Source organism: Suricata suricatta, chromosome 11 (assembly GCF_006229205.1).
Source record: "Suricata suricatta isolate VVHF042 chromosome 11, meerkat_22Aug2017_6uvM2_HiC, whole genome shotgun sequence".
In the NCBI taxonomy this organism is placed as follows: domain Eukaryota; kingdom Metazoa; phylum Chordata; class Mammalia; order Carnivora; family Herpestidae; genus Suricata; species Suricata suricatta.
The window spans coordinates 49512357-49539789 of record NC_043710.1 but is presented as its reverse complement, the minus strand read 5'-3'; the positions used below and the strand labels follow the sequence as shown (position 1 = coordinate 49539789).

Below are 27433 nucleotides of genomic sequence, written 5' to 3'. Positions count from 1 at the left end.
CTTCCCTTCCTCTTTTACTTTATTTTTAGAGACTTTCTTTCTCATTTACTTAAAAAAATTTTTTTAATCTTTATTTATTTTTGAGAGAGAGACAGACAGAATATGAGCAGGGGAGGGACAGAGAGAGAGACACAGGGAATCCAAAGCAGGCTCCAGGCTCTGAGCTGTCAGCACAGAGCCGAAGACAGGGCTTGAACTCAGTAACTGTGAGATCATGACTTGAGCCAAAGTCAGATGCTTAACCAGCTGAGCCACTCAGGTGCCCCTATTTCTGATTTACTTCCATTAAATTTACTAGATCTAATAAATCTAGGAGATTTACTCTTAAAGATTGGGTTTCTCAGAAAAACATGGATTGACTCCCATTAATAGGTGAGTTCTTGGCAGGCAGCTGTGGGAATCACAGCTTTTGCTCCTGACTTCTGCCCCATTTGTTTCAGAAGTCAGAGCACAAGGACTCCATACCCTTCAGTCCACCTTCTTTCATGTTGTAGTTGGAGGAAATTCCTCCTAGATTAAAAAAAAAAAAGTATCATTTAAAAATATATTTTTAGGACTTTCATACATATTTTCATAGGGAATTGGGAAGATGGGATGCTCTTTCCTTAGATGCTTGTGCTTTAGCTAAATAACGCATTGCAAGTAGGGAAGCTGGTATTCAGAAAGAGTCGCAAAGCCTGTGAGGGTGGGTGAGTGGTGGTCCTAACCTTCTCTGAGGAGGGTCATCTCTGGTTTTCTGTGTTGTTTTTCAGCTTGGAATCCTGTGACCTAACTACAGTTTGTTGTTTAAATATCTCTAAGGCTCTTGTCAGAAGTCAGAGCCTGGTATTTCTGAATCTGTCAACCAATCAGCTATTAGATGATGGAGTCAAGCTGTTGTGTGAGGCCTTAGGACATCCCAAGTGTCACCTCGAGAGACTGTCGTGAGTCTTGCTGGTTTGTCTGTATAGGCAAACTGCTTGGGTCTGGACACCACTTTGGCTCATTTGTCAATGCTGGATGAGCTCTTCGTGAAGTCCTCCTTTGCTTTCTCTCTCGTTAGACTTTTAAATGCTGCTTTTCTTCATGAATGCTTATTTTTATTTTCCTCCTCCTTGCCCTTGTATGTAGCTGCAGTGGCATTTGTAATTTTTGTAGGTTTGAAAGGTCGATTCTGTAGTAAAGGTATAGGGACTGTACCTACCAGCTAGTGTCCCTGAGGGCGAGAAACATTTGACTGATCCCTTCCCAACTGTGTTTGTCCTTCAGTTTAGAAAGCTGTGGCCTCACAGTAGTTGGTTGTGAGGATCTTTCTTTGGCTCTCATCAGCAACAAAAGGTTGACACATTTGTGCTTGGCGGACAACGTCTTGGGAGATGATGGCATAAAGCTTGTGAGTGATGTTTTGAAACATCCACAGTGCAATCTCCAGAGCCTTGTGTAAGTGAGCATGACTATTCCTCCTGCTGGTGTAATATGCATTTTGAAATAAATTTTAAAAAGGAGAATGTTATAAATATATTCTGTCCCTTGCTTTTCCCCTCCTGTTATCCATGATAATGAAGATGATGAGGATGATGGTGTTAATAAGTGCCATTTATTGTGCCTTTACTCTGTGCTGGGCCGTGTGCTAAATTTTTTAATCTGTACAAACGTACCTATTGGTGTCAAATTGGCCACCTGAATTCTAAGCACCAGATGAGAATGTGTGGCTTAGAACAGTTATATAGCTTGCGTAATGCTCACAAGGAAATAGTGGATTCAGGACTAATGTCTGCCTCTCCAACTCCCTATTCTGGGTCTAGAACAGGGAAATATTTATGAACACCATCAAACAGAAATATAGCACCGCAGGGCACGGCGGGGTCAGTGTGCTGATTCTGTTCGTTGTTTTTAGATAATTTCCAGACGTGGAATTGATGACCCAAAGTTTTTATTTTGTCAGATAAGGTTACATTGTCTCCAGACCGATTGTTCACAGTTCCATGGCAATCTAGAGGCCTGCATTTTAATATCCTCATCGAGTATCTACTGTATTTTTTTTGATCAGTGTTAATTAGATGATTGAAAATAACTTTAAAAATGATTTGATTTTTGAGGGCCGCCTGGCTGGTTCAGCTGGTAGAGCATGTGACTCTCGATCTTGGAGTCGTGAGTTTGAGCCCTACATTGGGCATGGAGCCTTCTTAAAAAATAATAAAATAAATAAATAAAAATAATTCGATATTGAGCATCTTTTCAAAAGTTTTTGGCCTTTAATATTCTAGAATTGCCTCTTCATTGGCTTCATTTTCCTCTGGATGTTTTCTGTTATTTATGTTATGTATTATGGTTATTAATATCACATATACATTATAGCCATTATTTTTCTATATTGCAAATAATTTACCTAGCATGTGTTTGTATGTTTTCTCATGGCCATTTTTAGAATACAGAAGTTTAAAATTTTTGTGAAGTCACATTATCTTCCTTCCTCCTCATGACTTCTTGAAGTTTTGTCATAATTGGAAATATCTTTGTTTTTAAAAAACCCTACTTATGTCATACTCTTTATAGTTTAATTTTTAACATTTAAGTGTTAAATTATTCCTACATTATTTGTTATAAGGCTTAAAACTTATTTTCTCCCATATGTCAGGTCTGGTTTCCCAAATTACTTTCAGTATAATAGATCTTTTCCCTACTGATTGGAAATGCCACTGTTATTATGTAAAAAAGTACTTTATTATGATTACTTCCATTCTGTTCCATATGCCTACTCCTCTCCATGTAGCTACTTCTGCGATAAGGTACTGTATTTATGCATAGTGTGAAGAGGTTAACATTTCACTTTATAGTAAAGAAAAATTTGGGGGCATCTGGGTGGCTCAGTCAGTTGGGCATCTGACTCTTGGTTTCAGCTCAGGTCATGTTCTCACAGTTCATGAGATTGAGCCCCACATCAGGCTCTGCGCTGACAGCACAGAGCCTGCTTGGAATTCTCTCTTTCTTGCTCTTTCTCTCTCTTTCAAAATAAATTTAAAAAATTTTTAAAGTAAAAATTGTGAAGAGTATGGATCCAGTTAGAAATTTGGTGCAAACCTAAGTATCTCAAATGAGACAGGGAAAGAGGTAATGAGGGAGAGTGTATTTGATCTGAGATGGGTGTTGGCAAACAGGTAAGGGACCACAGGATGAAACCTCTGCAAAGAGAAAAATCTCTGGGCAGTAGAGCAGTGATTCCATCTCTCCCCGCACTGTCCTTCCTGTAGGCTGAGGCGTTGCCACTTCACCTCCCTGAGCGGCGAACCTCTCTCATCTTCTCTCCTACGCAACAAGAGCCTGACACATCTGGATCTGGGGTCCAACTGGCTACAAGATGATGGAGTAAAGCTTCTGTGCGATGTCTTTCGGCATCCCAGCTGTAACCTTCAGGACCTGGAGTAGGTTTTCTGGGACCTGACCTTGCATGCTTTAACTACTGTGAGGGCAGGGGAGATGAGTCAAGAAGGGCTGAGCTGAGTATCAGTCAGAGAAAAGAATAAACAGCTGATCCTGATTCTCATTCATTCTCTCTCTGTCTCTCTCTCCCCCTCTCTCTCCCCCTCCCCCCCACCCCCGTCCTTCCCTTGCTCACTCTCTGTCTCTCCCTCAAAATAAATAAATAAACTTAAAAAACAGTCATGACAGAACTCCCAAGGAGCAAGCAGTGGGACAGAGGAGACTGAGTTGCCTTAGTCTTGAAAGATAAAGAGGATTTTATCATGAAGACAGATGTGCTAAATTTGGCGGAGGGAACCCTAAAACACAGATGTATGGTTGGCAAATAGGATGGGGACGATGTGTGGGAAGAGAACACTCGAGGCCGGGTTGTGAATGCTCCTGAATGCCCTACAAAGGGCTGGAGGACCTATCTTTTCATATGTAGGCTGCTACCTCTTGGAAGATAACACCTTAGGTTTTGTTTTTTGTTTTTTTTTTTTTAAGTATTTTTATTTCAAAAATTTACTGGAAACTAAAAGCACAGAGATCTTTGGATTCCTTGGGTAAACTTATATCCATTTTTTTTTTTTTTAGCATTGATAGAAATAAGAACTAAGCTTGTGGAATAACAACCTGTTTGGGGGGAAAAGCAGTTTTACCCAATGGATTTTTTTCTGCTCATTAAGAAACCCCATTGGTTTCTAGTGGTAATGTTAGACATTCCTGTGTGCATCTTGGATTGTGGGTAGATAAGAGTCAGAAAAAAGGCTCAGATACCTGGGCTTCTCTCCTAGGAATAAATGAATTAAGCCTCACAACTGAAGGTCTCATGTGTCTCTCTGTTTCTTGCAGATTGATGGGCTGTGTGCTCACTAGTGTATGTTGTCTGGATCTGGCTTCTGTTATTCTGAACAACCCACACCTGCGGAGCCTGGACCTTGGAAACAATGACCTGCAGGATGATGGAGTAAAAATTCTGTATCAGGCTTTGAGACATCCAAACTGCAATATTCAGAGGCTTGGGTGAGTTCAGTTTTCCATGAGGAAAATGATACCTATTTGGTGGCTAATGTGGCTACGAGAAATTTAGTGCATGAGAGGAGATGCAAAATGGGCTAGAAGGTAAGTTACCCTCAGAAATGAGAATATGAATTTCACATATATGCATCAGTGTGTATTATGTGTTGTTAGTATTGAAGCCATATTTCACATTTCTTTCTGTTCTCTTTAGTGTGTTAGGGTATATATTAAGTAAATGGTCTTTGCTTTAAGCTCTTTCATGTTCTATCCTTCAGATATTCCATCTGTCTTTGAATTAATTTTTCTTATTAAATTGAAGATTTTGCTAATTGTCTTCTCTCTGGAAAAATGCTTTCTAGGCTCTTAAGGAGCCTGAAATCTAAAAAAGTCTTCTCTTATGTTCTGAGTACTTTTTATGTTAAATCACGTATTGTTTAGGTGTTTATTTTCTTTTTAAATCTTGAACTGCCATTGGCTAGTACATTCTTACATAGCATGAATTATTGACCTCTGGGTCAAAAATTTTGCTCCATGTGTGGGAAACCTGAATACTATGATATGTCTACCTGACTCTTCCAAGAAAGTACTGCTTTACCTGACAACAATGATGATATTGTAATGATTCAGTCTGTAATTTAATTTTATCCTGCTTATAGCCTAATAAGTTAGCCTATTACTATTTCATGGATGCTGGCAGGAAACCCAGAGTCCCATTGGAGACAGAGGACTTTATTACTCATAGCATAGCAGCACAAGCACAAGTGTATGTCCCCCAAGTCCCAAAGGGTGAATATGGACAGCTCACATGGTAGTGGGTTGAATCCCAAGAGAGAAACACGTAGCTGAGGGACTCACCACTTTATAGAAAGTGCTAAGCAATTGTGTTTTTTGTCCCAGAGGAAGACATCCCTCAAGACTGCTCACTGCACAGTGAGCCCTAGGAAATGGCCACATAGAGTTGTCAAGGTCTTACATTTTTGTCAATAAATCATGTAGGAGAGCAAAAGACCCACAGAAGATTGTGTCCCAGCAATATCTGCCCCCTTTTTATGCACAGTACAGTCTTAGTTAATTTTCACATGGATATGCCACCCTCACTAATCTGACCAACAAAGGCAGAGGCCAAATCTGCTCAATTTGTCTCCTAGGCATTTAATTAGGACCACCATAATTAGGACTCCAAGCATGAGATGAGGTCAAATTGATTTCAACTATATCCTCAGCATCCTGGACTAGCCAACTGAATGAGACCAAGAAGTCTTGTTATTCATTACAACTCCTGAAAGGGAGTTTAGGTTGACCTGCTGATTTTGGTATCATTGGCAATAAATATAGGGAACAAAATCTGGCCAAAAGCAGTCCCATCCCCAATAAAGAGATCTTCAGTGGTCCACAACTCCACACATAGCAAACATATAATCTGAAGGAACACAGTTCACTCCAATGTGGGATGTGTTATTCTATTGATTTGAATCACCATTATAGTGGTTTGGTTATGTCACTGAGTAGTCACAGGTGCCTTATTAGCCATAAATCACATAAACAAGGGCTGCACTGGCATCAAGAGAAGCTTATGAATTTGTACCAGTCACACTGAAACAAGGTTGTACCAGTTGTGTTTGTACACCCATGACAGCGGTCCAAATCTGGGGGCTGCTGCTGATGACATGAGGCACAGCAGAACAGTTAGGACCTGCTACGTCCTCATGGAATTTTGTTTCCATTCATGTGGACAGACTGGGCAGTGGGTGAGTTTGTCAGCCGCAGCTGCTACCACATGATTTTGCCAGGAAGCTGTGTTGGTTCTAGGGAAGGAAAAGAAATCATGAATTGTTCTTCCCACTCCCTGCACCTCCCAGGTTCTGAGATGTTCCTTTCCCAGGTGTTGGTGTGACTGCTCTTTCCCACAGTCTTGAAATCAATGTGTCCCATCCTACTGCCTGTAACTTTGCTTTTCTCCAGTCATCCCCTGCTCGTACCTAGGCTTTCAGTCCAGAAGGATCTGGAAGGAGAAGAATAAAGCATTTTTACAACATTTCTATCAACCCATTCTATTCTACATCTTGGCTTATAGTGGAACATCTCAAGCAGTATACTCAACCAAATGATCATTATCCTCACGATCCAAAGGGGACTCCAAGGTGTCTGAAGCCAAATTAAGTTTGAACCCCACAGGTCCTTTGTGGCTGGCCTGCCACCTGGAGGGTACACTAATCCAGCTGGCCTGGAGTTGCTGTTAGGGAAAGAAAAGCCTTATTCCCAGGAATGATCAAGTTGCAGTCCTGAAATTTCAAAGGTTTTACATAACTTTCTATCCCTTTCAACCTAATCATTACTCAGGAAGTGGTGAGATACAGATTGAACCATTTCAGGGGATAGCTGTGTTTATTGACCTAATGCCTCACTATAGTATGTCAACCAAGAGGTGAGGGAGGGAGGGAGGATCAGAAATCTTTGTAATTTTGCAATATCATTCCAGAGCTCAGCAATACTAGATGCCTGTGCATAGTAGGGACCATGGAATGTTCACTGAATTCCTTGACTGTTGGCCCATTGCTTCTTCAAAATGGGAGACATGAGTACTATTCTCCTTGACTTTTTCCATTTCTGGAAATGTCTTAGTTTTCTGTGACCTTGAGTGGCAGCTTGGCTGTGTTCATATTTTGGTCATCCTTCCTTTTACAGAAAGTCCACTGCCTGCTAGCATTGAATCTAGTTACTGAAAAGTCTGAAGCCAGCTGATTCTTGCTACTGGTTAAACATAAGTGGGGTTTTTGTTTTGTTTTGTTTTTGTGTATGTGTGTGTGGTTTTGGGTTTTTTTGTTTGTTTTGTTTTTGGTTTGGATGTCCATAGAATTGCTCTTTAGGAGCAATAATTTGTCCTGTGTAGAATTTTCCTCATTAATATTTTCCTGGGGAAATGGTGTGCCATTTCAATCTGTAGATTGTGTTCTTTTTTTAAAATAGGTTTCCTGCATTTTAATTCCTGCTTATCTAATTTGTTTTCTGGATCACCAATTATGCTTGTATTGGATCTCTTATGTCTGTCTTTATAATTTTTTCTAATCTTTTAAAACTCATTTTCTTTTCACTTGACTTTTTTCTAACCCATAATTTTAAGTTAATTTTCAGCAGTGATGACCCCCTTCTTGTTTCTTCCAATGTCCTCTACATTTCATAATTTTTATTTTTCTCTTCTGATATTTTAAAGACCTGCCTATATTCATCTGTTTTGTTTTTTAATTTCACATATGAGTGAAATCATATGGTATTTGTCTTTCTCTGACTAACTTTTTTCACTTGGCATACTCTGGCTCCATCCACATTGTTGGAAATGCAAGATTCTGTTCTTCTGTATGGCTGAGTAATATTCCATTATATGTTTACACCACATCTTCTTTATCCATTCATCAGTCAGTGGACATCTGGGCTCTTTCCATACTTTACCTATGGTAGATAATGCTGCTATAAAATACATCGGGGTGCATATATCCCTTTGAATCCGTATTTTTGTGTCCTTTGGGTAAATACCTAGTCCATAGTGCAATTACTGGATCATTAAAAAAAAAAAAAGAAAAGGAAACAATGAAAGAGATTCTTAACTACAGAAAACAAACCGGGGGTTGCTGGAGGGGAGATAGGTGGGGAATGGGTTAAATGAGTAATGGTATTAAGGAGGACACTTGTGATGATCCCTGGGTGTTGTATATAAGTGATAAATCACGAAATTCTACACCTGAAACAAATATTAAATGGTATGTTAACTAACTGGACTTTAAGTAAAAACTTGGGAAAAAAAGGAATGTTTATATACAAAAAAAAAAATCTACCACATCATATTTTAGACATTTTCACAATGAAATATAAAATACATCGAAACAAGTGAATAAAACTATAAGTTTTATAATACATAGGGATTGCCTGGGTGACTTGGTTAAGCACCAACTTGGTTTCTACTTTCAGGTTTCATGAAACCCACTTCGGCTTTGTGCTGACAGCACTGAGCGTGCTTGAGAGTCTCCCTTTGTCTCTCTCTGCCCCTGCCCTGCATTTATTTATTTTCTTATTTAACTTACTATTTATTTTTGAGAAAATAATAAAAATAAATAAATGCATAAAAGCATAAATAAGTAAGTAAATAAATAAATGTTAAACATGTGTGTAAGCTCACCCAGGTCAATAATTGAATTTTCCCAGGAAAGTAAATCCCCCTATTCCTCCCTTACAAATCTCTTCCCTCTTCCCTAAGAAATAAAACCATTATCCTGAATTTTGTGGTCATCATTTATTTATCTGTAGAGTGACTGTGAGTGTATACAGTCCTATGCAATGTATTGTTAAATATTTTTAGGTTTTGAACTTTATATACAGGAAATCATACTCTGTATATTCTTTTGTATTATTCTTTTTTTTGCTCTTTGTTAGGAATTTGTTATCCAGTCATTTTGTGTAGTTGTAGTTATTTCATTTTTACCACAGCAAAGTATCCCAGTGAATGACCATATCACCAACTATGTAACCATTCTATTATAGGTGAGCATTTTTGTTATTTATTTTATGATGAATGCACCTGATGAATATTTTAATACATGAATTAAGGAACATATGAATATACTTGGGAAAAATAGTGATTTATTACACATTGGGAATAGGTCTTCAAATTTATCAGATACTGTCACAAAGATTATGCCTACGGTACCTGGATGGCACAGTGGTTAAGCATCTGACTTTGGCTCAGGTCATGATCTCACGGTTTGTGAGTTCAAGACCCACATTAGGCTCTGCAGTGACAGTGTGGAGCCTGCCTGGGATTCCCCCTCTCCCCTCCTCTCTGCTCCTCTCCCCACCTCTCCCCTCTCCCCCTCAAAATAAATAAACTAAAAAAAAAAAAAAAGACTGAACTAATTTATTCTGCCCCTGGCAGTGTGTGATAGTTCCTGTTCTCTATTCTTGCCAATTTTGTCTGACTTAATTTTTAAAGTTTTAGTGAATCAGATGTGTGTTGGCATCTCATTGTGGTTTTAGTTTAGAATTGTCTTGTTAAAGAGAGGTTGAACACCTTTACAGATGCTTAGTAGCCACTTGGATTTCCTTTTCTATAAAGTTCCCTTTTCACTTATTTTGTTTATTTTTCAATTGGGTGAGCCATTTTGCCCTTTTTGATTTGTAGGGCTTTTTTGTTTTTGTTTTCCTTCAATATATTCTGGTTATGAGCCCTTGTCACTTAGATATGTGACAATAACTTAGGCTTTTCTTTCCACTCTTTATGGTGTCTTTTATGGAACCAAAGGACTTAATTATAACATCAGATTTTTCCTTTATTAGTCCTTTTTGTAATTGTTTAGGACATTTCCCCAACTCTGGAATTATGAAGACATGCTACTATTATTTTCTAAACATAAAAGGCAGCTTTTGAAGTATTTGAGACTTTAATTTAAAAATATGGTTGGCGGGATGCCTATGTAGCTCAAGTTAGTTGAGCTTCTGACTCTTGATTTTGGCTCAGGTTATGATTTCATGATGGTGAGATTGAGCTCTGAGCTGGGAATGGAACCTGCTTGAGATTCTCTCTCTCTCAATCTCTCTCTCTTTCCACCCCCCCACCTTAGACCCTCCCCTGATTGTGTGCATGTACATTCTCTCCACCTCCAAAAATATATGGTTTGATGTCAGTCCAATTTAATATTTTTCTATGTGGATAGTCATCTTTTCCAGCAAAATTTATTGACTGTTTTTCTTTCCCCACTGTCTGGCAGGGCCACCTTTGTTACAAATCAAGTCTTCATTGGTGCGTGGGTCTGTTAGTGGGTTCTCCTTTTGCATTTCCAAACAAAACTTTAAATAACAGCTTATCAGGTTAACACACACATGCATGTGCATCTCCCCGTATATCCATGCCTACCCAGATGTTGGAATTTTGATTGGAACTACATTGAATCTATCAGTTATGATATATCCCCTTATTTATTTAGATCTATCAATAAAGCTTAGTAATTTTTTCTGTAGTAGCCCTTTATTTTACTGCATAACTTCATTCCTAAGTACTTGCTATATCGCAATACTATTGTAAGTGGGTATTTTTGTTTTTTCATTTTTTTAATTTCTTATACAGAGAAACACAGTTGTTAATTTCATACCCAGAAGACTGGCACATCCTCCGGTTGATTAGAATTGCTTAATCACTTGGATTTTCTAGGTACACAGTCATCTCTCTTGGGAATAATAGTTGTCTTTTCCTTTTCTATCTTTTCTTTTTATCACCTTAGTAACTTGTAAGACCTGTGATAGAATGTTAATGTCTTAAGCTAGTGGGCTTCCCTGTGGTATTTTTATTGGCAAAAGCAAAATTTCAGTGTTTCATTTATTAATCTACAAAGGTTCCTATCTTTAGTTTTGCTAAGAATTTGCTTTTCTTCTTTTAAGTTATGAATATATGTTGAACTTTCTGAAATATGCTAAATGTGGTCAATAACATGGATTTTATTATATATCTTATATCTATTATTATATCAACCTTTTTTGGGGCTCAAAACCAACTTGATCATAGTATGTCTTATGTACATTGTGCACTTTATTTTGTTAATATATGAATATTTTGATATCTTTTTTATAATGGAGTCTGTGTTATAATTTTCTTGTGTGGTCCCTATCATGTTTTGGCATCCAGATTACAGTATTTTAATAAAATGAGTTTAGGAGTGATCCTTCTTTGTTTCCTGGGGGAGATTTGTGTAAGACTAGAATTATTTCTTCCTTGAACTTCGTAGAAACTTCTGGTGAAGCTATATTATCTGAAATTTTCTTTGTATGGAGATTTGACTTCTGAGTCATTTTTAAAATACTTATACATTTATGTATGTTTTCTCTTGTTGAGTAATTTTTTGGTAGGATTATTCCTATGATTTTATCCATTTCATCTAAATTTTAAAATGTATTGGCAAGTGTCTATTACCTGCTCAGCTTCTAATTATCTCCAGTGATTTAGACATCTGGTTATGTCTCCTTGCTTTTCCTGATATTGGCAATTTGAGCTTTTTCTCATTTTACTTTTTAAAGAACACAACATTGATTCTCTCTGTTATACTTCCTATTTCATTAATTGTTTTACTTCTACTTTTGTTGAGTTTATTTTACTGTTCTTAAGTTCTTTTTCTTTTTTAAAGTATATTCACTTATTTTTATGAGAAAGAGTGTGCAAGCAGGAGAGGTGCAGAGAGAGAGGGAGAGGGAGAATCCCAGGCAGGTTCTGTGCTGCCAGCACAAAGCCAACACTGGGCTCGAACTCATGAAACCATGAGATCCTGCTGACCTGAGCTGAAACCAGGAGTAAGATGCTTAACCAGCTGCACCAGCCAAGTGCCCCCTTTTTTCTTTTTAATACTGTTCTTAAATACTTGAGTTTAACATGTAGCTCATAAATATTTCTTTCTTTTCTGACACTTAATTTTTCTTGAAATCATTGCATTAACTTCATTCTATAATATGATATGCAGCATTTGTTATTTTTGAGTCTAAAATAAATTTAAGTTCCTTATGCTTCTTTCTTCATGGGTTATTTTAAAGTGCATTCCTTATTTTTTAAGTTTATTTATTTTGAGAGAGACAGCATGAGTGGGGAAGGGGCAGAGAAAGGTGGGGAGAGAAAATCCCAAACAGGTTCTGTGCTGCCAGCACAAAGCCCAACATGAGGCTAGAAATCATGAAAACTGTGAGATCATGACCTGAACTGAAACCAAGAGTAGGGTGCTTCACCAACTAAGCCACCCAGGCACCCCGGTATTCCTTAATTTTCAAACATTTAAGAGAGTTTATCTTTTTATATTTAATCTCTAGCATTGTAGTCTGAGAACATACTGTGTGTGATTGGAGTTCTTTGAAATTTGTTGACAAATCCCCAGTACATATTCAGTTTTTATATGTCTACCATGGTACACTTACAAAGATGAAGAATTGTTGGTTGTAGTATTGTATATGACTTAATTAAGAATGTTAATTCTGTTATTCAAATCATCTATATTTTTAGTGATTTTTTTCTCAGATATTGCTTGCTGTGAAAAGCATGTTAAAATCTCCATTATAATTCTAGATTTGTGTCTTTACTTGTAGTTCTGTTAGCTTTAGTTCTCTATATATTTTTTAATATTTATTTTTTATTAAAACAAAATTTTTTTTGATAGAGACAGCATGAGCAGGGGAGAGGCAGAGAGAGAGGGAGACAGAGAATCTGAAGCAGGCTCCAGGCTCTGAGCTGTCAGCACAGAGCCCAATGTGGGGCTCGAACCCACAAACCATGAGATCATGACCGGAGCTGAAGTCGGACACTGAACTGACAGACACACCTGGGTGCCCCTATTTTTTAAGATTAAAATTTTTTTTTCTTTAGAGAGAGAGTGTGAGTTGGGGAGAGAGACAAGGGGGGGAGGGAGGGAGGGGGAGAGAGCGAGAGAGAGCGAGAGAGAGCGAGAGAGAGCGAGAGAGAGCGAGAGAGAGCGAGAGAGAGCGAGAGAGAGCGAGAGAGAGAGAATATCTTAAGGAGGCTCCATGGTCAGTGTGGAGCCTGACACAGGGCTTGATCCTACAACTCTGAGATCATGACCTAAGCAGAAATCAATAGTCAGATGCTCAACCATCTGAGCAAGGTGCGCCTCTATATTTTGAGACCATTAGTGACTGAAAACTTAGAATGATTGTTTCCTGATAAATTCTTAATAACCTTTTATGTCTCCTAGGGCTTTTTACCTTACAGTTTATTTATTTTTTTTATATAATTTACTGTCAAATTGGCTTCCATACAATACCCAGTACTCATCCCAACAAGTGCCCTCTCCTACAGTTTATTTTGTATTATATTTATTCATCTTGTGTCTTAAATAGTGGGACTGTTATTCTATCACATTAATGCCAATTTTATGTAGGCAGCAACTGAAAATTTTTTAAATTTATTTTGAGAGGTAGAGTACAAGTGGGGGAGGGATCAAGGGAAAGAGAGAATCCCAAGCAAATGCTGCCCCCATTGCTGAGAGTGACCTGGGGCTCAGTCTCCTGACCATGAGATTGTGACCTGAGCTGAAATCAAGAGTTGGACACTTAATCAGCTGAGCCACCCAGGCATCCCTAAATGTTTTTATATATTCAAGCACCTATGTAGGCACTCATTGTGGAATAGCTAGGTAAACATAAGGTGAAAACATAAGGTGAAAATTAAAATTGGGGGCATCAGTTATAGAAAGTTGAGTAACATACTTCTTCAGCTCATGGTATTATATTATCATTGGTTTATGCAAGGGCCTTCTATTGACTCTTGGTTGGTTAGTTGCTTAATTTATCTCTTTTAACCATTCTCCTTCCCCTGTATAGGCAGCTGGCCTAGTGTGTTTGAAATATTCTGTAGAGTTGTGAGTATCCTTGTAAAAGAGGTAATGTTGACTTTTGGTGTATGCATTTTTATTTGCATAAATGGCATGGTGCTAGAGACCTCATTATATACCTTGCTTTTAAAATAGTCAATACCAGGGGCAACTGAGCATCTGACCTTGGCCCAGGTCATGATCTCCCGGTTCGTGAGTTTGAATCCCAGGTTGGGCTCTTTGCTGACAACCTGGAGCCTACTTCAGATTCTGTATCTCTTTCTCTTTCGGCTCCTCCCCAGCTCACGCTCTTTCTGTCAAAAATAAATAAACTTAAAAAATTTTTTCTTAGTCAATACCATATTTCAAAAATTTACTTACAGGTCTATATTTTTAATGATGATCAAAGATTCCGTTGCTTTAGCTTTCCCTGGTGTGCTTCCCGGTTTTACTTATTCCCTGGACTATAATTATGAGCTTGTAATCTATGACTTAGGAAGAGATATATTCAGTCTATAAGTATCTAGTAATAATGAATATTATAAGTACTTATATTCTTTGAATCTTCCCTAATTGTGCTTGCCTTTTTTTTTTTTTAAGCTTCTGGAGCCCTCCTACACTCCCAGATCACAGATCTCTCATGCTTGCTGTCTGTCCTGTGGTTAAATTAATTTTATCATTAGTCTCTCTTCCCTGCAGGTTGGAATATTGTGGTTTAACCTCCCTGTGTTGTCAGGATCTCTCCTCTACTCTTAGAAGCAACCAAAACCTGATAAAAATAAACCTGACACGGAACACTTTAGGGTATGAAGGAATTAAGAAGTTATGTGAAGTCCTGAGGTCTCCTGAATGTAGACTGAAAGTTCTGGGGTAAGTCTTCCTTGGCTTCTCAGGGCGGAAGTGGACTAGAACAAGGGATTTGGGGAGCCACATGATCACTGCAGACCCAAGAATCAACCTGATTATGCATCCTTACATAGTCTTGAGGCCCTCCTTTTTCTCCCACAGGACACTGAATTTTTGAGAGACCTCCTGTAGCCTACTGGCTGACAGCTGAGAACTCTAAAGCCATACTACATGCATTTGAAATGTAGCCCTTGAACTTACTAGATATTTGAACTTGCACTCGTCTCCAGTCTCTCTGTGTTTTGGTTTCCTTGTCTATAAATGGGTGAAATGAGATCTACCCATGGTTTATTGTGAGGACTGATTAACTGAGTCGGTATAGGCATTACATGTGTCCCCTGTTATTGGAAGGCAGAGTGTTTCTGTGAAAGCTTTTATAAGCCAAAATGGTGTAAAGCAAAGAAGCACTTACCATTAACTTATATGAAAAAAAATTTGAGCATTCCTGGACTCCCAAAATAACCTCTTTTAGACCTTCCTGATACCTTAGGACACATCTTGCTAACAGATACACAAAATAAATGGGTACGAAGCTCAGCTGCTCATAGACACAGTCCAGAGCTACGGTGGCTGGGCGCTGAGGGCGCTGGGCAGGGCTGCTCTTGCTCTTGGGTTCCCGCTGCCTCTGTAATGGCTCATGGCAGCCAAATGCTGAACACTGTTTCTGCTTTTTAACTTTTTTGTGTGTGGTAAAAGCAAAATCTTAGAACTTTTTTAAGTTATCAAAAACATGTGCTAATGTCCATCTCTCATAAAGGTGAGGTGGGACAGCCATGACCTTTGGAAAAGCAAAGGATACCTGTATTTAGAACCATGCCTAGCATATAACACCTAACTGTGTTCTATGTTAGCAGTTGTCAGCATTAGAAATACTATTTTGCTTGAGTAGAAAAAGGCTCTCAGAGGATCCTCTTCAATTTTAATCTGTTTTTCTTTCTACTCTGTGATCCATTTTCCTTCCTCTGCCACACTCCCTCAGTGTATCCCTCACACTCCCCTTGCTCCATTCCCCAGCCATGTTCCTTTCTGTCTCTAACAGTCTTTCTCCGAGAAACAAATTCTTCAGTGGGAAAACAGAGTGTGAGAAGAGGTGTTCCCTTGTTTTCTCAGGGTGTGCAAAGAGGCATTTGATGAGAAAGCCCAGAAACTGCTGGAAGCTGTGCAAGTTAGCAATCCACAGGTCATCATTGTGCATGATTATAATGATCACAGTGACGAAGATGGTTCCTGGTGGCGGTATCCCTGATTTGAAGGACCTGATGCTTTTTTAAAAAGTAAAATGCTTCAGAGTAACAAGGCCTGGGACTCTTAACTTTAGATGCTTTGTGCCCATATGTTTGATGTCTGTTAGATGTAGGTGAGTCACTTCTCTGGAAAAGGTCTGTTCTGTTTCACGTGGGAGCTGAGAGGCTAAAATAAAATGAAAAACCTAAAGCTCAGTGAAAGGTGTAACATGTTTTTAATTGAATGCAGAGCTTAAGAATTCCGATGTAAGAAGCCTAGAAATGAGACTGGAGGACAAGCTAAGGGAAGATTATGTTAGAGCACCCGTTTCTCTTTCTTTCTCTCCCTTGGATTGCTTACTTCACAGCCTCACCATCTTTGGCTTGCTTTACTGTATGCTTTTCCATGTGTGTTCTTGGGACAACTGGTGTCTAACTCACTTGGGTATTTCTTAAAATGCAGTTTCCTAGAGCCCATGTCAGATTTACTGAATCAGAATTATCTGAAGGTCTTAGGAACTGGTATTTTAAATAATTTCCCAGGCAACTTTTAGGTACATTACTATGAGAGAATTGCTGGTCAATCAGAATGGGAGTCTACTTTCTCAGTGAACACTTTCTACAGCCTGTTGCGAAGATGTAAATAGATATAAGATTATTGGGATTAGAGCTAAAACCATGTTCCTCCACTTGACTGAACCCCGACACAGTAACATTTTCTGTGAAAGACTTTTAATTATCTCTTCCTATGTGAAAAATCATCCCAAATGTAGTGGCTTACAGCAGTAACTACTGTATTCTGTCTCATGACTTGGTAGCTTAGAATTCAGAAAGGGCTCAGCTAAGCATTTCTTATGCTCCATACATCACTTGGAGTCCCTTGCTGGTATTCAGTTAGTAGCCAGGTTGCTCTGGAGGTTTCAAGGTGACTTCACTCAAATGCCTGGTACCCGGGCAAGGGTGGCTGGAAGATTAAGGTTGACTGGGCACCTCTTCCCTCTAATCTTAGGGACTCTCCACATGATCAGGGAAGATGGAATTTTCTGATGGGGCTTTAGAGCTTGAAGAGGCCAAGTGGAAGCTGTCCATTCTCTTGAACATTAGGCCTAGCACTGGTATCAAGTCACTCTGTCTTACTCCATTGGTCAGAACAGTCAGGCCAGGCTAGGTACAGTGGCAGTCACTTTTTTTTTTTTTTTCATAATATTTTATTGTCAAATTGTTTTCCATACAACACCCAGTGCTCTTCCCCTTAAGTGCCCTCCACCATCACCACCACCTCTTTTCCCCCCTCCCCCTTCCCCTTCAACCCTCAGTTCATTCTCAGCATTCAATAGTCTCTCAAGTTTCGCATCCCTCTCTCTCCCCAACTCTCTCTCCCTCCTCCGCTCCCCCGGCAGTCACTTCTTGATGGGCATAGTGTCAAAGAATTTGTGGCCTTACTTAGTCTACCACAGACTCCATTTTTTTCTCCCTGTCTATAGGAGATAAGAAAGCCTCTTAGGTGGTATAATATGAGTCCATTTGCAGAGCTGGAGGTAAGAGTGGACTATGGCAGTTAGAAGGGGGCAAGTGCCAGTCATGGGAACATTCACAAGTCATGTTACTGGAGCTGATATCTACGCTGATGATCCCTAGAGGGAGGTCACTGCCAAGGATGATTCTCAGTGTTGACAGTCATGCTGGCTAGAGACAGCTTGCCTGGGCCATCATAACAAACAAAAAGTCTGCAGCCAGGAAGTGGCATTCCCATCTCTTGGCAGTCTTGGGCTGCAGTGAGCATCTTCTACTTCATAGAAAATAAGATTTCCAAGCTTCCCAAGTAAAACTCCAACAAAAGAGTTAATAAATGCTTCTTATCAAGGTGATTTCTATCAAACTTTCAGGCAAAGGAAAATTCCTGTGTTTTTTAAACCATTGCAGAGCATCATTGAGGAAAGTAACTTTACCATTTTCTTTATAAAGCTATAAAACTTTGATAGTAGAACCTCAAAAAGATACAGCAAAAGAAAATTCACAGTTGGATGTTACTTATGAATATATATGCAAAGACTAAATATAAATATTTGAATACTTCAAAATTCACTTTAAAGGTAACCATGGCTGGCTCAGTTGGTAGAGCATGTGACTCTTGCTCTCCAGATCATGAGTTTGAGCCCCGCTTTGGGTGTAGAGATTACTTAAAAATAAAAGCTTTAAAAATATATGTACCACAAATATTATGATGTACAAGAGAAGTGCAAGAGAGGACATATTAGGAGGAATGTTATAATTTATGATATCGGTTGATGGAGAAAGACCAAATAATCACTTCAGTATATGTTGATAAGGCATTTAATAAAATTCAGTCTTGTGTTTTGGTCAGGTACTTTCATAACATGATAAGGAATTTTTACACTGAACTATAACCTATACTAGAAGCATTGTCATTTAAATTTTGAAAATGCGACTGATGTCAGTGCTATCAGATAATCCATTGGTCAGGATTAGGGTGATAAAAGTGAGGCACTTGAGGGCGTGGGGGCTAGGATGAATGTAGTAAAAGTGCAGGGTCAGGTGTGGTGTTTAAATTTGTGGTGTTTGGTTATCGTGGATATTTGTGTTACTTTTGATTTACAGAATATTCCACTAGGAGTTTTTTTTGAGCAAGAGCGGGCTCGAGTGAGGAGCAGAGAGAGAGAAAGAGAAGTGGGGCTCACCGGGGGCTTGTGTTTTTACTGAAGTGGGGCTCAAGTTGACCTAAAACAGGGCTGTGGGATTCGAACTCACGAACTGTGAGATTATGACCTGAGTGAAAGTCAGATGCTTAACTACTGAGTCACCTAGGCACACTTCCACTAAAGTGTCTATCTTGAGTAAATTTTTCTATATCTCCTTAAAAATTGTGTATCACCCAAGTCACTGCCCTCATCCTAAGCCCAGCCCTGGAGAAGGAAGGGTTTGGAATTTCAAATAGTGTAGTTAAGGAGTCAAAAAGGATAATGAATCAAATAAGGTGATCAAAACAAACTTCAGCTTTGTTGGTTCTTCATTTTTTTATTCTTTAACATTTTTATATTTTTATTTTTTTTAAGTTGATATATTTTGAGAGAACACACACACATAAGCAGGGAAGGGGCAGAGAGGAGGGGGGATCTTGAGCAGGCTCCAAGCTGTCACACAGAGCCTGACACAGGGCTTGATCTTATGCACTGTGAGATCATGACTTGAGCCCAAATCAAGAGTCAGATGGTTAACCCACTGAGCCACCCAGGCATCCCATTTTGTTTTTGAAATTTGTTTTGTAAATTTTTCTTACATTTAATTTGTTCTGTCAGAATGCTGACTTAAGTTAGATTCTTACTTCTAGCCTTTTTATTATAAGCATTAAGGCTATAAATTTCCCTCAATTTATATTTTAGCTGAATTCCCATGCTTGAATATGTCCAAATATTTTGACTTACACTGGAATTTTTTTTCTGTGACCCATATGTCACGTAGTATTACAGCAAATAGCGCCCAGAAAGAGACAAGTGACATGCAGTCGAGGAATCAGAAAAGACTATTTTGCACTGGTGCCAGCCCAGCAGAGTCCCCTCCAGGCTGAGCATCCGGCCGGGTTTTACTGATCTTTGATACATATGTGCTCCCGGGTTGGGCAGGACTAGTATAAGTCAAGCTTCTGGCTCTGGGCTGCTGGCTGATACAAGAGGCAAGCAAGACTGCAGGAGCTCCAACCAGGCAAGGGGAGTCCACTGGCCTTGGACATCTGGTGGCCCTTTTAGTCTGTTTACCAGCTTTCCTTCTCAGTAGAAGTGTTTATAATTTCCAGACTTATGGGTTTTTAAAGTTATCATTTTGTTATTTTTAACCTAATTGAGTTATCAGATAGTATGTTCTGTTTGAAAATATTTTTTGAAATTAGTTAAAATAGATTTTATATCCTATTATATAATCAGTTTTCTATGTGTGCTTAAAAAGAATGTACACCTCCCCAGAACTGAGTGCCTATACACGTATATACACATACACATCCATTAATCCTTTTAAGTTTGCATTTCAAATCTTCCTCTACTGATCTTTGCTGTTTAATCTACCAATTAATAAGAATATTTTCTTCTAGAGGCCCCTGGGTGTTACCGTATATTGAGCGACTGACTCTTGATTTTGGCTTGGGTCATGACCCCAGGGTCATGGGGTCAAGCCCCACATCGGGCTCCATGCTGAGGATGGGGCCTGCTCAAGATGCTCTCTCCCTCTGCCGTTCTCCCCTGCTGGTGTGCTCACTTGTTCTCTCAAATTAAAAAAAATATTTTCACTTACTATTGAAAGAATAAGTCTTCTATTAAGGTGGAATTTTCTTTTTTCCCCCCTTCCTATACTTTAAATTTTTGCTTTTGATATTTTGCAGCCATGGTTATGGGGTAGACGTGATAGAACTATGTCACAGGAAGATTTGAACTTCCCTATTGTCAGCTTAGCAACCAATGAAAAAGGAGTTCCTGTATTCCACTACTTTGGTTTAAAATGTCTTCAGAGACTCTAACTGGTCTAGCATGTATCCAGTGATGCAGTAAAATACAATTTTCAAGCATTTAAAATCATGGCTCTTACTTAAATGCAGAGTGAGCACTTGTCCAAAGGACTCATCAATGCAGTAGTAAAGGAACCAGTGAGGTGTTGCTTTAAAAAGTATTTAAGGAACCACGGTTTATAATCCATCAGAAATGGCATTTTTAAAGAAGTTACAATAACATTCCAAGGGAAGTATAAAACTGGTTATTAATGTCCAACAAGGTAATAAGTAACTTTGGGGTTATCTTTTCAACCTTAGAGCACTCATTTGCACTGCTAGCTGACAAGAATTATTTGCATTGCTGTCTGGTTTCTACATGATAATCTCCACCCTTAGTTGTGAATTGCCTCATCAAATAGCTAACTGTAAGTCAAAGAAATGAGGCATATTAAAACATTTAACAGTTTTAGAGGAAATTAATTCAAACTGTGCAGCACCATACTGGAAGTGGCAAGAAGGTCTCCACCAGAAGAGAGCCAGGAGAAAGTCTTTCAATGGGAGAGGTGAAAGCAATACAAAGAAATCATTAGGGTATAGTGGAAGTATTACAGCTTTATTTGGAAAAGTCTGGTTTAGGCTATGTGAGGATGGTTGTCCTAGGTTTCCATTTAACCTCAAGGCTGTTACAGGCTTGTATTTTGGTTTTCTTGAATAGGTGTCTTGACACCACAATGCCGTAAAGTTAACATAATTATAAAGCAGGTTCAGAACTCTAAACTCAGTGATGTTTCACCACGTGGTTAATTGGGCTTCTTACACGGCACACGAAGAAATGCACAACACAAGTCCTACGGCAAACGATAAATTACGGGGCAGGGAGTTAACCAAACGCGAAGTCAGTGTGTACTTAAGTTCTCAGTCCATGTGAGTCAGCTCTCAGCGCTTCCTGCTTATTATGTTCAAAGCAGTGAGGGATCTCTGTTCTCTTCAGAGATAAGTCAAGGAGAGCCTTCAGCAGCTGCTTTTTTGAAGTGGTAAGACAGGAGGTCCATGTTTGGAGAGTCTGACAGTTTGCTGCAAAAATCCTACCTTTTTAAAGGTAGTTTATGTAAGGCCGCAGAGACCATGCAAAAAACTGAGATCAGAAATAAATGTAAAAGGCCCTTATTGGGAGCGCTCTCGGGCAAAGTTCCCTGGTCTGGACGGAATGGGCCAGAGGAGTCGCACCTGGGGGTGGGGTGGCTCGTTTTTATGAGGTTGGCTGGGGGTAGGGGGGTATGGAGTATTGGTATATCCATATACAGTAGTTTTTTGTGTCAATTCCTTGTTCCGAGTGAGGACATGTCCATTGTTCATGGTGGGAAGGCTCGGTGAATGGTCTCCTGGAAAGTTTCCAGGTGGGGCCATATTGAGGTTGCAAACTTCCTCTGTTTCTGCTGGTTTTAAGTTCTGAGTGTGTCATCAGCTGGTGCTGGTCTTGGCGATTTTTGGTCTCAGCTGAAATGCTCTAACTGCTTGGCTCCTTGCTTGACACAGGCCACTGCTTGATATGGATGATGCCATCTTGCTCTCTATATAACCTGCTGCAAAGACTTTAGAACCACCCCAGTCTAATGACACTGATGTGGGAAACAAAGGCAGAAGGAAATGGCAGATAAAATTAAATTTCCTTATAACCTGCAGCCCACTGACAAATACTTGAGGCAGGCAGAGTATGACATTTCTCCAGGAACTCCCCACTGTCTTAATGCTCTGCTGGAGGGAATAAACAACCTTAGATTGACAATAGCTAGGCCTCCAGTATCCTGGGACTCTTCTTTAGCATATGAAAATCCCTTTAGAAATTTCCCCTTTACTTACCTTCTCAACTCCGGAGTATATAACCAGTCACTCCTCACAACCTCATTTCAGCCTTTTCTGCCCTAGAGTTCTATCCGAAGTCTTTAATAAAACCACCCTTTTGCACCAAAGACGTCTCAAGAATTCTTTCTTGGCCATTGGCTCTGGACCTCTACCCCGACGCCCAAACTCCCTTAGCCACCTTGTTTAATTTAACATTAAAGATACACAACCCTAAAAAAATCAGATAACCCCTGGCCTGCTAGACCATGCCAGGCACTGCAATGAAAGGATACCCAGTAATCCCTTTTGCCTATTTTAAGGTTTAGGATAATTCTTCTTAATGCTCACATCTAATTGTAAGACTTAATAGATGGAGATGGAGACAGAGACAAGAGGAAAGAAAGAGACCAAGTTATGGAGCCAAGAAAGCCTTTATTGGGATATGCGATTCCCGGGCGAAGTTCCATGACTCCCGGAGTGGGGAGTCAGGGAAGTCGCACCTGGTATGGGAGGGGCAAGGTATGGGTGAAAGACTTCAGGGTTAGGTCTTGGGAGGGCAGATTACCCAATAAGGGCATTTTAGGGACGTGATGGGATGGGAGAGGTTGCCTCCTCTGTCAGGGTGATGCGAAGCTGGAGCTTTATGATTGGCTGTTTTGAAAGGCGCGGGACATTCCAGGTCTGTGGGTGGGGGGTGGGGGTTGGAGTTCTTCTCCGACCCACAACAAAATGGCTGCTCAGTCACCATCTTAAGGTAACTCTTACACTAATAACAGTGGATCTCATGGTCTGTGAGTTTGAGCTCTGTTTCTGAGCTCTGTGCTGACAGCTTAGAGCCTGGAGCCTGCTTTGGATTCTGTGGCTCCCTCACTGCCCTCCCCTGCTCATGTTCTGTCTCTCTCTCAGAAAAAACATCAAAAAACAAAAAACAAACAGTGGATCTCAACTGTGATTTGGCCACCAAGGAGTGATTTTTGGTTGTTATAACTGAGGGTTGCCACTGGCATCAAGTAGTTTTCCATATGGCATGTGATCCTGGGATCAAAAGATTTTAATCCTTGTTACTACCAGTTGCAATCTCTGTAATGTCGGCAGATATTTCAGTTTTCATATTTTGAGTTATCTATTAAATGGAGGCTAAAGATACTGGTCTAATGCCCTTGAATGTTAGCCTAGGAGAGAATGAACTTTAGGGTGAGGGAGGTAGGAGAAGGCAGGATAACTGTCTTTACCCAACTGTGCTACTGTGATTTATGACAAATATATTTTGGTCTTCAAGTTTCCTGGCTCATAGTTCCCCAATTCCTTGGAATTTCCTAAACCAGAAGAGCTATGAGAGCATCTTTTGTTAAAATATTTGGTCTTTGTCCTCAGTTCCTGAAATTGCCTCAGAGCTAAAAGGTGAAATGGGTGTATTGTTATTCATAAGAAGCCCCTTCCAATTACAAGAGTGTATGTTAATAAGGTGACCTCTGGAAATCCACTGAAGATGATGGGCTGGTTGCCAAGGGAACCAACCAGGATTTGAGGGTTGGAGTTTTCAGTAATAGACCAACTGCATGGGGGAGTGTTGGAGGTTGAAGCACAGCTAGAGAAATAGCCAGTGATTCAATCAGTCATGCCTATGTAATGGAGCATCCATTAAAACCCAAGAGAATGAAGAACTTACAGGATGGTGAACCCAAATGTATCAACCTCCTAGTCCCCAGACTTCATGGGAACAGAAGCTCCTGCTCTTAGGCACCTTGTTCTACATCTCTCTCCATTTGGCTGCTCATATACCACTTGTAACAGACCAGTAATGGTAAGTGTGATATCTAAATGGGGTGTCTCTTGTTTGAATGGAGGCCCCCAAATGTGAGACGACAATCTATGGAAGCTGCTGGCACAGGAGGTGAAAGAATTAACTTGAGGCAGCAAAAAGATTTGCTCAATACACGACAAGGGATAGGTGGGCAGGAACAGCAAAGGCAGTGAGTGGAGGCTGTTTTTAAAGGGGGGAGATGAGGAGGCATGGGGATATATAGAATCTTCCCTTTTTTTCATAACTGCCTAGTTTTAAGTAGTCCACTGGTTTAATTAGGGCCTATGGATATTTTGAGGTGGATTGCCTGATGGGCCTGTCTGTATTCAGCCAGGTGGTCACTGTAGGCCCCTTCCACACACCATGACTCTACTAGTTTCCCTAAAAGTGGCCTCTATGATAAGTATACTGGTTCCCTGAGTCTGTGAGCCACTCTAGCAAGTTCATTGAACCCAAGGAGGGGCTGTGGTGTTACCAAAGATCTATCACAGCCACTCATTTGAGAAAAGGATGGGTGAGCCCTGCCATGCCGCCATGCCTAACTCCTCCCTTCCAGGGAATCCCAAGGGGGCTGCACAAATGGAAAGCGTAGCTTCTAGCTGGGTGTGCCAGCACTGTTGCCAAACAAACTCCGATAAACTTGTCATAAGAGAAGCCTATAACTCAAGAGACAGGGGGAGCTTTATTTTGGGTGCCAGGAGATGGGAGTGGTGGCAGTCTGAAGCCTAAATGACCTCTCCAACAGCAAGATGGACACTTAGAGCTTTGTTGAGAGAGAGATTCAGTTGGGCTGGGGAGTATGTGCAAGAGTATAGGCAGAGGGCACATGATTACAAGTGAGATCGGTATATGTTCAGCCCATGATCATGGGCAGGGAAGGGGTATGGGTTTTAGGTACTTGGTTACTCTCTAGGCTCTTCTGGTCTGGCTATTGGCATGTTCCAGTTACCATCCATATCTCAGGAAAGTGCAATAAGAAATAACCATTGCAGGTCTATCGTTGAGCAAGAGGGGTCATTGACAGACTGATTTAACTATAGCCAATCAAGCACAGGTTAACAACCTGGACTTTCCAATTAGCATCTGATGTGGGGATAGTCTTGTGGGACTCAGTCCTTACCTGGTGGGGTCTGATTCTATCTCTAGGTAGTCGCTATATTGAGTGAATTTGTAGGATATCCAGTCAGTGTCTGAGGAGAATTATTTGTTGGTGTGGGGAAAAACATAGGTACCTTATGAAGTGGAGAACAAAGGCAAAAGGAAAAAATTCCTTACAACTTACAACCCATTCACAAGTTCTCGAGACAGGCAGAATGATCCTCCTTTAGGAACTCAACCTCCTCGCTGCTAATACTTTAATTTAACATTATCCCGACACCCCAAGATCCTGTAAGTCTACTTTAATATTTAAAAATTACTTTAGAGGGGCACCTGGCTGGCTCAGTCTGGTAGGCGTCAACTCTTGATTTCAGCTCAGGTCATGCATGATCTTATGGTTTGTGGATTCAAGCCCCAAGTTGGGCTCTGCACTAACAGTGTGAAGCCTGCTTGATATGCTCTCTCTCTCTCTCTCTTCCCCTCCCTCGCTCATGCTGTCTCTCAAAAATAAACTAAACAAAATTCCTTTGGAAACTTCTTTTATCCCTACCCTCCAAGAGAATACGTTAGCAATCATCTTCCAATCATATAGTCTACTGATATACTTGTGAAGGTTCTCATGTTTCAGGTTTTACTAGATAGGAATAAATGACCTTTTTCTAATAATAGCTAGCATGTCAATCAAGTTCCTGGAAACCTTGCTACCAAATTCCTTAGAGACTTGTGCTGTCCCTAACCCCCTCCCAACTTGAAGGTATATATTCAGTTACTTATCACAACCCCTGTACAGCTGTTTCTGCCCACGGGTCCTTTTCCTGTGCTGTATGAGACCACTCTTTTTGCACTGAAGACATCTCAAGAATTCTTTCTTGACCGTTCACTCCCAAACCCCAGCATTTTCATATCACCTTATGTTGTCAGTATACTTCTTTAAGAGTGAAAGAAAAAAATTATAAAACCAGGTTAAAAATATTTCTAGCATTCTTAGTACAGTTTATTTTGGGTTATCATTTCTTGTTTGATCTCCTGGCTTCTCTCTTACTATGTTCTCCTCTGCCCTCCACACCACTCAAAGTAGTTTTCTTTAAAAGCAAAACAGAAACTATATTCATGTCTTTTCCCTCTCCTTCTACCTTTGATGCTTTATATTCAGCTTTGTCTCTTGACCTCCAAACACAGTGTAAACCATTGACCATTAACATTACTTTCAAACAACAATACTGTGTTCAGCTTATCATTTTGTCTCCATTTTTTTTGGCACACAATGTTCCCTCTAATTTTTTCCTCTTCACTCCCGTCTTTCCTTTATTTTTTGATCATAGATACTCTCCCAGAAGATAAGTTGCCTTTAAGAGCAGATGAAAGGATGGAAACTGGCAGGTTCCTTTATTGAAGTAAGAGTAATTAAGACTATGAATTCACATATTGTTAATATTTTTGTCTTTCAGATGTAGTGAGTTTATTTAAACAGCCCCCTTTCCTATTTGTCTTCAACTCAGACCCTCCAACACCCACTACAGTGCCTGCCCAATAGTGAGTGCCCAATAAATATTTCTTGGATTGATGAAAGAGTAAGTAGATTATGTGAGAGCTAGGCCAAATTCTCCTATTTAAAAGGCACCATAATTTGGTTCCTCTTTTCAATATGCACTTTCTTCTCTCACTAAAGAACATAGTGATTTCTTCTCAATTCCTTAAATGTCCCAAGTTTTTAACCACTGGTCCTTTGCATTGGTGGTCCTGTCTGTCCACTGTGCTCTTCCACTCTTCGACACAGCTGACTCTGGACCATCCTTTACAGTGCAGTTTATTTATAATTATTTAAAATTTAAATCCAAGTTAGTTAACATAGTATAATACTGATTTCAGGAATAGTTAGTGATTTATCATTTATATATAACACCCAGCCTCATCCCAGCAAGTGCCCTCCTTAATAGCCATCACCTGTTTAGCGCCCCCCCCCAGCACCTTGCTAGCAACTCTCAGTTTCTTGCATTTAAGAGTCTTTTATGGTTTGTCTCCCTCTCTGTTATTATCTTATTTTTACTTCTCTTTCCCTATGTTCATGTGTTTTGTTTCTTAAATTCCACATGAGTGAAAACATATATTTGTCTTTCTCTGGCTTACTTCACTTAGCGTAATACCCTATAGTTCAATCCACATTGTTGCAAATGGCAAGATTTCATTCTTTCTGATTGCAGAGTAAGAATCCATTGTGTGGATTCTTTATCCATTCATCCACAACTTTATCCATTCA

At 39.8% G+C, this 27433-nt stretch overlaps 1 protein-coding gene across 1 annotated transcript in view; it reads left to right on the top strand.

Annotated features, from left to right (window-relative positions):
• NLRP14 (NLR family pyrin domain containing 14) overlaps positions 1-16119 on the top strand; it is a 35335-nt gene extending 19216 nt beyond the window's left edge. The window contains exons 6-11 of the mRNA XM_029915376.1: positions 753-923; positions 1249-1419; positions 3231-3401; positions 4294-4464; positions 14508-14678; positions 15825-16119. Of these exons, the coding sequence (XP_029771236.1) occupies positions 753-923; positions 1249-1419; positions 3231-3401; positions 4294-4464; positions 14508-14678; positions 15825-15960 (991 nt within the window). The 3' untranslated portion in view covers positions 15961-16119. The remainder of the gene's footprint in view (positions 1-752; positions 924-1248; positions 1420-3230; positions 3402-4293; positions 4465-14507; positions 14679-15824) is intronic.
• Positions 16120-27433: the final 11314 nt, after the last annotated feature.